Source organism: Rhododendron vialii, chromosome 9a (assembly GCF_030253575.1).
Source record: "Rhododendron vialii isolate Sample 1 chromosome 9a, ASM3025357v1".
Classification (NCBI taxonomy): domain Eukaryota; kingdom Viridiplantae; phylum Streptophyta; class Magnoliopsida; order Ericales; family Ericaceae; genus Rhododendron; species Rhododendron vialii.
The window spans coordinates 32,098,166-32,110,421 of NC_080565.1; the positions used below are offsets into that span (position 1 = coordinate 32,098,166).

The following is a 12,256-nucleotide window of genomic DNA, read 5'->3' on the forward strand; positions in this document are numbered from 1 at the left end:
CTACCTCTTTATATTTGGGAGTTCAGAGTCCTATACATATGAAAGATTTTTTTCATTTCAAATTATTGAACACCTCGAATCATCTGTGCGAGACTAAAATTCCTATTTTTTTCCGGGATAGAGGGTTGAAAGTATTGGTAAATCTCTGTTGTCTAAATTTTTTTCCAAACAACGGAAAACAAAATGAAATTTTTTTTTACAAAAATTGTTTTACAAGAGAAATATTTTTACGGTGAAAATATTTTACCTCGAAACACATGGAGCCTAAATGTAAAAATATGCGATATGGATCTTGCTTGAAGGATCTCGATGAGGTCTTTTATACGATGCAAAAAAAAAACTAAAAATTATTTTCATAAGCATATTACTTTTAAGCTTGAAAATTTTAAAATAAATATTGAAATTTTAAGAAAGTTTTTGGAACAGGGTACACAGATAACTCTCTCAAGCTGGAGGAATTTTTGTTTGCAAATCAAATACCACGTGATATTAGTGCAGCACAATGCAATCGACAACTCAGATTGAAACACTCTTTTTCTCTTATTTTTATCTTTTTTGGTTTAATTCGTTCGATACCTTTCAATCCTAGCCGTCAATTGTATTTTTAACGGCTCGGATGTGCTGCATGGGTACCACTTACCCAAAAATCAATTTTCTGGAATGCAACTCTCTCCGCCCTCATTTCCCACACGGATCCCAAAAAAAACACCCCATTTCGATCCCCTTTCCGGGGTCGGATCCCATCCAGTAATTTGCTGTCCGTTGTGGTCCATTTAATGGCTGAGATTAACTGTGAGAAATCCAAGGTGGGACATCATGCCATGTCCCATCCAATTTTGGCTCTCAAACGGCACTTGGGACTTGCTAACGGAAAAAGCTATATTTAACGTGATTTTTTCTTTTGAGAAAATCCAGATGTTGAGGGGCTCTCAAATAATAACACATACTGTACCATTTTTGTGGAGCTCATTTCGAGTCCCACAAAGATTATTCAAACTCCAAGTTGTTTCTTTAAAAATAGTATTTCTTTGTGGTTCTCGTAAAAAATTAGCTTAATCCAATATCCGTAAAAACTTTTTTAGTATTCGTAGGGGCGTTATGAATATTAAAACACTCTACGAATTCTAAAACAATTTTTATCGATATCGGATAAAACTAATTTGTTTTCAGCAACCCATACGTAGATATTTTAAGAATAATTGGCAGTTTGAATCATATTTATTAAGACCCATAATGAGTCCCACAAAAATCAAAAAAATCTAATCAGTGTACCCCCTAGCTACTTGGTACCCCATTAAATGGGCGCCCAATAATTTTTTTCATTTTGGCGGAGCCCATCACGGGTCCTACAAAAATAATTCAAATTGTAACTTACTCTTAAATATATTTTTACGAGTTCCTAAAAAAATTAACTCAATCCGATATCGATAAGGGCAGTTTCAAAATTCGTACAGCCCCTACAAATGTTGAAAAATCATTTACAGATATCGGATTGAACTAATTTTTTACAAGAACCACCCTAAAATATTTTTTAAGAATAACTTGCAGTTTGAATCATTAAAAAATGGTGTGTGTTGTTTGAGAGCCCCTCAACATCTGGATTTACTAAAAAAAAAAAAAACAATTTAAATGCGACTTTTTCCGTTGGCAAGTCCAAAGTGCCGTTTGAGACTGGGGCAGAGCTATATTGGGGTCCGGGGATCGAGCATCAGAGTTTTAAAAAATTTATTTTGTACATATCTGATTTTGAATATTATTGATAAGTATTCGTGTACAAGTACTTATAATCTTAATATTTTTTGTTCGATTTGATAAAAAAATTAGTTATTTTACAGTCTCATTTCTCAATTTCTTTCATAAATAAAAAATAAGCATATGACAGTTGAATTAGCCTAAAGAATCATTTTAATGTACAAATGTAGTGAACCGAAAAACAAAAATCATATGATATAGTAATAAGTATACGTTTCGATAAAAAAAAATGTCTTTTAAACTGACCTCCCCGGAGTCAAAATCCTGACTCCGCCAATGGTTTGAGAGCTAAAATTGGACTAAACGTGGCATGATATCCCACCTTGGATTTCTCATAGTTAATCTCAGCCATTAAATAAACCACAAGTTCAATTTCGTTACCCTCCCTAGCAAAAAAACTTCCATTCCCCTCACACTTCTTTGAACCTTCCAGCCTTCTGATCTTCTTCACATACCAGCTAGCTCCAACTTTCTCTGTACTCCCCTTCTTCCACCTTTTTTATAATTAGCCTTAGAGCATCTCCAACCCATCTCTAAAAGTCTAAAATAAAGAATGAATGTGATATACTGGAGGAAAATTTTGTAATTTATTCTCACTTTTTTTCACTTTATGAGAGAATGTAGTAGGGACCCATCCTACTTTTTAGATATTTGGGTCTCCAAATTGCCTTTGGTTATCCAAATATGAAGACACTACTCCCATTTTGGAGACAAATTTCTAAAAAATAAGATGGATTTTTTTCTAGATTCTCTCATAAATTACAAAAAGTGAGAATAAATTATAAAATCTTCCTCCAATATGTCACAAGTCACAACCATCGGAGAATGTTCGAGCACCCCAAACCAAAAGTCTACTCTTTCAAATACCCATTTCCGGGGCTTCAAATCACCTGTTCCCAATCTCTGTGCCAGTTCTTTGTGCCAAAATATGTCATTTGTCTATTACTACCACACTTGAACCAACGTCTTCTCTTTAACGTCTATCATACCCTCTGTTTAGTCTAACCCTCTGTTAATACGTAAATAAGGACCTATTTTCAAATTTTAAAATAATAGACTTACGAAAATAATTTTTCAATTTTTTTTGTAGGTTTGATAGATCTTATCAAAATCTATCAAACAAGATTCATATTGCATTTTTTTTTTGTGAGCATATTATTTTTCAGATTGAAAATTGCAAAAAAATACTTATTTTTTAAGGTGGGAAGCAGAACGGGCCAATAATTTGCGTGTGTGAAAGCGTTTTTCAAAAATATTTCAAAATATTGAAATTTTACGAGAGTGAGATTGAAAGTGCAGACACGGAGCGAGTGCTAAGAGGGAAAGTGGAGTACATTACTTAAAAGAATTATGTGACTAATAAGTGTATAGCTTTAAACAAAGTGAGGCCTTAGTCCCTCGTACTACTGTACCCAACAAAACACCTTGAGTATCTCCAACTCATCTTCAAAACTCCAAAATAATAAATGGATGTAACATATTGATCAGAAATTTTGTAATTTATCGATTCTTTTCTTTACTTTTTATTTTTTGAGAAAATTTTGGAAGAACCCATTGTTCTTTTCAGAGATTTGAATTTCAAATTTACTTTTGGATGGAGTTTGGAGACCACATTTTTATTTTGGAGACAAAAGTGCAGAAAATAGGAGATAAATTACAGAATTTCCCTCAATATGTCACATTCAAAACTGTATTTTACTACCACATCTCAAATCAAATTTTGAAAGAATAAGTTTATACTTTATACGGTGCACTCCAACAAATTTTTCAGACTATAATATTTTATACTCCCTTCGTCCCAAATTATTTGTCAGTCCCCGAAATGGAGTCTTAAAAATAATTCAATTTTTTCAAGAATTCAATTTTTTTAAGAAAAAATTCAAACTTTTTGCACAAATTAAAAAAGCTCATTGATATTTAGTAAGTTATTGAAAAACTATTGTTCTGCTTTTTTAAAATTATATTATTTTTTAGACACCGTTTTGTGGAGCGAACAAACATTTTGGGATGAAAGTAGTAACTTTTTGTATTCTCAATTTTATTGACACGTGTAAAATGATAGTACATCTTTTACATTATTCTCTTGGCCACTCTTTTTTTTACTTTTATTATTATTCTTTTATTGGTAAGAAATTAGCAGAAGAAGAATCGGTGGAGGTGTTGGATAGGGGTTGAGGTCCAGTCCAGCAGGTGTTACCATCAAGTCCAGTCTAGTGTGGATTTTCAGGCCTGTCCCGGGCCCAAAAAAATTATAGGAATCATCCATTTTGTTGAGCTCGTCAATAACTTCAATCCTTCAAAAATTCATGTCGATCGGATACCAATCAATACCTGATCCAAAAATTCAAAACACATTTATCTTAAAGCAAATGGGTACTATCCAGTGTGCATAGTATTTTTTTCCCAAGATAAATGTTACCCGATCAAGTATTGATCGGTATCCAATTGACATGAATTTTTGCAGGGTTGAAGTTCTTGACGAACTCAAAAAAAATGGACAATTCCGATAATTTTTTTGGGCTTGGAATAGGCCCAAAAACCCATACTGGACCGGATGGTAACATTCACTCGACTGGACCTCAACCCGTTGGATAGATCAAGCGTTTTATGTGGGAAAAAAATCCCTCCACCCGATACCATTCTCATGCTCTGATACCACAACGCAACGGAAGCTTACCAACAAAAAAACAAATCACACACAAGAGAACAATACACAATCAAAATATGTGGTTTTCAAAATTCGGATACGTTCACGGGGAGAGAACAACTCTACTATAACAATGAGGATTACAACAGTGAGATACAAATATCACATACTCACACTTGATATTTACCTCACACCTTCTGTCTCACTTGTTAGAGCATCCACACCAAACTCACTATATTTTGGACCAATTTACACTTTAAAAAGCCACTTTATTATTTTAGCTACATACTTTTAAAATATCTACTGCATCAAGTTCTTTATTCTCACCCTCTTCTCAATTTAAATATTCTAATTCACCCAAATAAACACAACGGCCAAATGTCTACGGGAAGGCCATCGGAGGAGAGGACATCACCTAGACTTGGGATGAGATCAACCAAACACGGCAGCAATCAAGCAACGTGATGCTGCCCCAAGACTCAATCGCTCGTATTTGCCGGCGATGACAGAATTCCTCGGTTGTGGCCACAACTTGAGGCCGCCTGGCCTTGTCCGCTCCCACAGGAAATGCAAGAAACTCTTCCTAGGGCTCCAAATTCGGCCCCCTCACTGATAGAAAGATGAGGAAGAACAAAGAAGAGGAAGAACGTCAGCTCTACGTACCAACGAGAGTGAATAGTTGCTCGAGTGTTGCAACGAGAACTGTTCATCCTGCTACTCCAGGAGCGATTTCAACAAGGCTGGTAACACAAGCTTTTGGGATTTTTTTTGGGTTTGGCCCGTTACTATAGTTTTCAAGGTTGGGTAGCGACCTTGATGCGAATGCTCTTATAACCTTTTGTTCCTCTCACACACACTATCTAAAGACGGGAAAATTAACTTATTTGATTATTTTTATTTTTATTCAAAAAAATTGAGTTTCGGTCATAATTTTTTGCTTTTAAATTTCTCTTGTCATGACGAAAAAATAATCTACCCAAAAATTAACAAATGCAAGGAAATTTCAAATAAAGACAAAAAAAAAAATCCACATTGGTTTTTTCAGCCGAACAAGGTCTAAATACTTATTTTTTAAGAAGTCAATTTCAAGTTAAAAAATAATGGCTTGCCGAACTCTAAAAATATGCAATATAGATCTTGTTTGAAAGATTTCATTGAGACATTATGAATAATGCAAAAAAAATCAAAAAATTATTTTTCATTTATATTATTTTTGAGTTTAAAAATCTAAAACGGGGCTTAAGAAGGTTTTGGCCAAGAAGAATTGTGGGAGAAAAGTGGGAGTGACCAGAGAGAGAAGAGCTGGGTCTCTCTGCAAAGCAATAATCCTAAAAAAATTAACGAAAAACTAAAAAATATATTTTTTAATATAAAAACCAAAAACAATTTAGGAAAAATTATTTAGCCGAACAAGCCCTCATTACGTGTTTTGGAACGCACCCTTAAATACGGACGCGGGGGCTCTGCTGCCCAGGGGTGGGCAGCAGCCCCTGCCCACACTCACACACACTCACACACGGCACCGTTTCGTTAAAGGAAAAAAAAAATTTCTTCCGCTTGCAATCCTAAGGAGCAGAAACATGATTATGAGAGCCTTAGAGTTAAAATTTAATTATGTCTCTTTAAAATAATATGATCAGAATAATAAGATCTTCACGTCAATTCAAACGAATTGAAAATTGGAGCACTTAATTTTTTAATCATATTTTTTAATATATAAACGGTCTAAAAAATTAAGTGTGCCACTTTTTAATTCGTTTGAACAAGTACGAATATCTTATTATTCTAATCATATTATTTTAAAGAGATATAATTAACTTTTGTCTATAGGACTCTCATAATCACGTTTCTGATCTACAGGATCCTAAATAAAGAGCAGATACTTAATTATAAGAGTCCTAGAGACAAAAATTAATTATATCTCTTTAAAATAATATGATTAGAATAATAAGATATTCGTACTTGTTCAAACGAATTAAAAAGTGACACACTTAATTTTTTAGACCGTTTATATATTAAAAAATATGATTAAAAAATTAAGTGCTCCAATTTTCAATCCGTTTGAATTGACGTGAAGATCTTATTATTCTGATCATATTATTCTAAAGAGACATAATTAAATTTTAACTCTAAGGCTCTCATAATCACGTTTCTGCTACTTAGGATTGCAAGCGGAAGAGTTTTTTTTTTTTTTTTAACGAACGGTGCCGTGTGTGAGTGTGTGTGAGTGTGGGCAGGGGCTGCTGCCCACCCCTGGGCAGCAGAGCCCCCGCGTCCCTTAAATACATGGCAACAAATGATATTTGCCGAGAAGCTTCTGGAGCATAGCACACGTGCACAGAGCACCACTAAATCACCACCCATTTCGACAAAAGTCTTGCCATTTCTTTAACTCAAGTGGGCCCATTCATTTTTGTTCTTTTTTTTTTTTTTCTTTTCTCTTTTCTTTTTTCGGTTTGTTTTTGTCTTTTTCACATTGGGACAAAATCCAACATTTTCCAGGCTCTCTCTCTCTAACTTTACTCTCCTCCCCTCCTCATCTGCAACTCCCATCTATCTCTCTCTCTCTCCACCACCAGAGGCGACGCCACCAACGCCGGAACCCCACCAACGTCGCCTGACCACCAATGTCTCTTTACCCCACCCACCCCCACCCACCCCCACGGATCTCTCTCTTGATCTCACACTATCTCTCACCTTCTCCCGAATTGCTACAGATTCCGGATTCGGACTATATTCTCTCCAACCTACTCCTTCTCATGTGAGTTTTTCCAACCCTAGCATTCGATTTTTCCCTAAAAACTCATATTTCCCCCATGATTACTGCACACATGGAATCTTAGGGAGAGAGTGAGAAATAGAGTAAAAAACAGAGTGAGAAATATAGAGCACACGTCATCGAATCCGCAGAAGATTATTATTCAGATCTCTGTAGATTCTTTCATTACTCTCCTGACCAAACTGTAGATTCTGTTTGGGGAGGGCGGTCCAAATCTACGCATGACTTTACCAAAGCACCCCCATACCAAAACCCAAACAGTAAACTGAAGCATGGAAAAAAGAGCATATGGAAGGAAAACATGAAAAGTCTGAAAACCTATTAAAGTAAAAAAAAATTAACTACAATCTGCACACCCAAATCCGCCTGAGCCACCAGTCAGAGCATGCAAATCTACCAAAACACCCTCAAGAAAACAATCCAACCCTACACACTAACGGCATGCATACAAGGGCATTTATGGAGATTCAATGGCTTCGTCGCTTATATGTACGGACAATGTCAATCCTCCTTTAGGAAGCCAAGGAGGGAGACAGAAAGACCCTAGGACCTGAAGTAGTAGAACTGGTTCTCATTCTTACATACAAAACTAAATATCACGTTTTTTTCCTTTGCAAATAGTTACCAAATACAATATAAATATGCTATAGCACGGGTTTATTCCACAATCCAACCTGAATCCAATTAAGGTGTGTGCCCTTATTCAATACAATAAGTGTCTATTCAAATTCAATCAACCTGTGAATTAATAAGAATTTTGAGAAAGTCTATCATTGGTCTATCGATATAGCAGAAGTGCTACACACACAATGGTTGTGTAAAACACAATACACAACCAATTTCTAGCCGTCCATTACGGTTGTGTAAAATAAATCTGGACAGTCAGAATTACGCACACAACCAACACAACGGTTGTGCAAATAGCATTTTTGATCGACATAGCAGTCCCATCCATCTCTTTACATTCCAAACCCGAAAAATATTTATGATTCTTATGGTTGCCCATTCCTTTTTTCCCTGTAATTTATTTGTTATTTAATGAATTGTCTATCTCTAAACTATATTGTTCTATTTCTTTGATTTGAAACGCGCTGCCACTGATATACAGAGTGGATATCAGAGTTGCGTTCAAGTTTTCTTTTTAAATTTTTTGTGCCGAGAAACTCTAGTCAGGGTCTCTTTTGGCCCACGACCCCTACTGGATAAACTCTAGATATATGCAACAAACTAAAAGCCAGAGACTATGTTGCAGGGAAACAGGAACGACTGGGGACATAGAGACAGATAGGCGACATGACTATTCTAAAAAAATGGGGACACAGACACGGCATGGGACACCTCAATCTTTTTTTAAACGGTTCTTTCAGGTATGCAAACCATTATTGTAACCACTACATATTTAGGTTTGGACTCCTATCGAATCCATTATTGAGTGATGGTGTATCCTTATGCACATATGCATGCTCCTTATATTACATTTTTTTGGCTAAATACTATTGAAATTACAAATATTTTGCTGTCACCCTACTGTGTTCCCATGTGGGTCCTCAGAGTGTCCCACCATTAACAAATATTGAAATGTAATGGACACACCACATGGCGTGTTCCATACGTGTCCCTGGAGTGTTTGAAACGGTTACGGTGATCTCTAGGAGTGTCGGTGCTTCACAGGCCACAAACATTGGTCCTTGGATAAGTCCGGTCTTTTCTGGTTGAAGTTGAACACAAACCCATTGAGTTTCATTGGAGCTGTTTGATGACTTGATCATAGTGTGTACTCTTTTTGATAACTTTTGTATAGCTGTTGTGATTTCTTCAGGAAGTAATTGATAGATCGAGATCATACCCCCACTGGAATTTCTACTACACAAATGTAACACGCCAGGTGGAGAACATGTCAATGGCTACTTATGAAGCCAGCTTGGGGAGGGATCCCGCACGAATTACCCTCTCGTTAATTTCTTGATGGCTGGGGAATCAGATTTCTTCGTCGGAGCCTTGGGTTCCAGTTGGTGCTTTCTTATAGATGGAATGAAGAACACGGGAGGAAAAGTTATGGCTGGGTATTTAAGTGTCAACAAGGATCGGTTTTGGTAGCTAGAGAGTAAATATACATAAAGATGTCGGCTGGCGGTTATACGGGTACGTATGTTGTAGTTTGTTTGTCAGATGTATATGGGTATCCATTTTTGTAAATGTTCATGTATTTAGCAAACTAATGCACAGAAATTTAACTGTCAATGTTGTTGATGGTGCTGTACTTCTATAATAAAATGTGGAAATTAAATGCAGTTTCCTATGGTCTATTTGCCATTGCCTGGGTAATCATCTAGAATCAAGACAAATAAGAATGTGCAAATGAAAGTAGAAAACAGAAGTTAAAACCAAATAAGGCACACATTATTCCTTCTCTATTCCATACTGTGGCCCAAAAAATGACTAGAGAAACGTTGCTATTACAATTTCTGCAAATTGATTCCGCAATGTTCTGTCAGAGCTAGTCAATTCATGACCCATGCATTCAGGCTGCTGAAATCATAATTTGGCAATTTTTGGGGCAAATTTTGAAGTCCATCCGTTGTTATCTTTTGCTGCCAAAAAATGAAAAACCCATCTTTGGTACCAACTTTGGCTTTGTCGAAGTTGTGTTTTTGTTTTTGTTTTTGTTGGGTTGGGTGTGTGGGTGTATGTGCAAAGCTGTGCATGTGTGTGGGTATGTGGGCTAGCAGCTTTGTGTGTGCGTGTATGGGGTGCTAGCAATGTCTATTGCTGGTGTTGATATAGCTGAGTGCCATTTCCTGGTTTTGCTGCTGCTGTCATTCAAATGCTATGGTTAAAGAGATCCCTTCCCCTCGCTTTAAAAAAGACACCCTATCGGGTTGCCTTTCTGGGTCTCTGCTGCCTTGTGATGTGCCTTGAAATGGCCCTGCCAATGGGCAATCCGCTCCAGGGATATCGCTCTGCTGCAAATAAAGGAAAAAAAAAAAACAAAAAAACAAAAAAACAAAAAAACACACACACACATACATTGGCTTTGTCAAACTTCCAATATCCAAGCCAACTGAATTGCATCAAAACAACGATCGAGACAGTTCAATTCAAAGGTATGAATTTGCAATTGAGCAAAAATGGCACCAAACAGCTGCCGCACCATTACTATTTTTGGACCTTTTGATATATTATGAGTACTACTGTAACAATAGTCATTCTGGCAAATAAATTTCACACAAACAGGTGTACTTGCTTTTGCTCTTAGAATCTACCATTCTCCCGCGTTCTATTCTTCTATCTTTTGGGGCCTATATTTTGCGTATAAGAGATGCAAAACGAATGCAGACTAGGGGACATTTTTTTTTGAACAAGATTAACGTGAACTCGTGATTTATTTCTTCTTATTTCTAAAGGGCTTTTCAAGCTGTTTTAGGCTTCTAGCTGAAATTTTCCCATCTCCAGAGGGGGTCTAAATTGCTTTATCAGTTGTGGTTGTCAAAGGTTGAAGAGAATCGGGAGTACCTCCTATGTGGGGACACAAATGATCCGAGCCGTTCATTAAATTTGAAACATTTTTTCAAGGCCCCCCCCCCCCCCCCCCCCAAAAAAAAAAAAAAATCAGCTCAATCCGATACCTTGAAGTACTCGATCTAATCATATAACTTTTCATTCAACTTTGAACCTGAATGAAAACTTATATGATTAGATCGAGTGCTTATAGGTATCGGATTGAATTGATTTTTCACGGAAGCCTATGAATTTTTTGTGTGGGATTCGTAGTGGGCCCCACATCGGAATCTGTGCATGATCTGTGCACCCTTTGTCTGTGTCAACAGACTTACGCCTTTACAGAGGATCTATTTACATACTTACAGACACCCTTTCGTGAAAAGCCACGTTTTTATTAGACACACATTAAGAAGAATGACGTCTTTTGAAGACAATTAATTAGGAAAAATCATGCCTCTTACCAGGGCACCTTTTTGCATTGAGCCATACCTCCAGTAGACATCAATTAATTGGGAAGGGCAATGCCCCTAGTAGGCACATCCTTTCCGAATAAACACATTCCAATTTAATGAGCGTTATAATTATTCACATAAAGTCATAATCCATGTGAAATTAAAGGTGTTGCAAAATTTCACAAAAATCAATCAAAACACAAAAAAAAATTTTTTTTTTCAAAATATCCCAAGTAAAAACTCATTTATTACGTTGAAAATCTCTAACCCTGGATTTGCTGCCATGCTTGCACTCGTTGATGAACGGAATTGGCTATGTTCGTTGCACTTGGAATATCCGACTCGTTGATGAACTGAATTGGCTATGTTCGTTTTCTGCACTTGGAGTATCCGTAGTCATAAAACTGGTTGTGTCGAAGTTCCAGTCAGTAAAATATCTAGGCCGTGAAGTAACTGCACTAACTTCAATGTCTCCTGAAAGCATCGCCACTACACGCGGCATGGAGGGGCGTTGCTGTGGGGATGTCTGGGTGCACAAAAGAGCTACTCGTATTACTCGTTTTACTTCTTCCTTTTCAAATTCTAACAATCTAGCATCCACTAGCTCAACTTCACGGTTGTTTTCATGCACATGCCAGGCCTAAAAAGGAGGGAAGAAAGGAATGTCATAGAATCATGTAACCAGAGTGGGAAGCACCCATTCTGGGCTGGGTGAGCGGATGAGTGGATCAGAGATACAAGGGCTTTCTAAGTTTCTTTGCGTAGTATTTGAACAACTTATAAAAAAAATAATCCTTCCTTTGTTTTAAAGAATTATAAAAAGATGTAGCCGAATCAGTAACCACAGTCAAAACAAACTGTGCCCACAATCAAATGTGCAGCCGTTTGGAACTTTTCGAAGGATCAGCAACCAATGAGTGCCTAAAAGAAAGTGAAACATACCCATTTAAGAAGATAGATCTTTTCTTCTTCCAAGCTCGAGTCAGTATTTGGCCTTCCACTGACAATCTCCAAAGCTACAACACCAAAGCCAAACACATCGGCCTTTTCTGTAAGTTGCCCAAGCATAGCATACTCAGGTGCAAGATACCCACTGCATAAGTAACCATTGAAATTTCATCACAT

General features: G+C 36.7%; 1 protein-coding gene across 3 annotated transcripts in view; it reads right to left on the bottom strand.

Annotated features, from left to right (window-relative positions):
• LOC131301121 (probable LRR receptor-like serine/threonine-protein kinase At1g56140) overlaps positions 1–12,256 on the bottom strand; it is a 477,161-nt gene that overhangs the window by 37,633 nt on the left and 427,272 nt on the right. For 2 of the 3 annotated variants that reach the window (XM_058327285.1, XM_058327284.1), the window contains exons 22-23: positions 12,074–12,224; positions 11,118–11,771 (exon numbers count right to left, since the gene is read on the bottom strand). The exons of the other annotated variant lie outside the window; for it this stretch is intronic. In XM_058327285.1, the coding sequence (XP_058183268.1) occupies positions 11,445–11,771; positions 12,074–12,224 (478 nt within the window). In that variant the 3' untranslated portion in view covers positions 11,118–11,444. Of the gene's footprint in view, positions 1–11,117; positions 11,772–12,073; positions 12,225–12,256 lie in introns of those variants that run through there. 3 annotated transcript variants of the gene reach the window in all.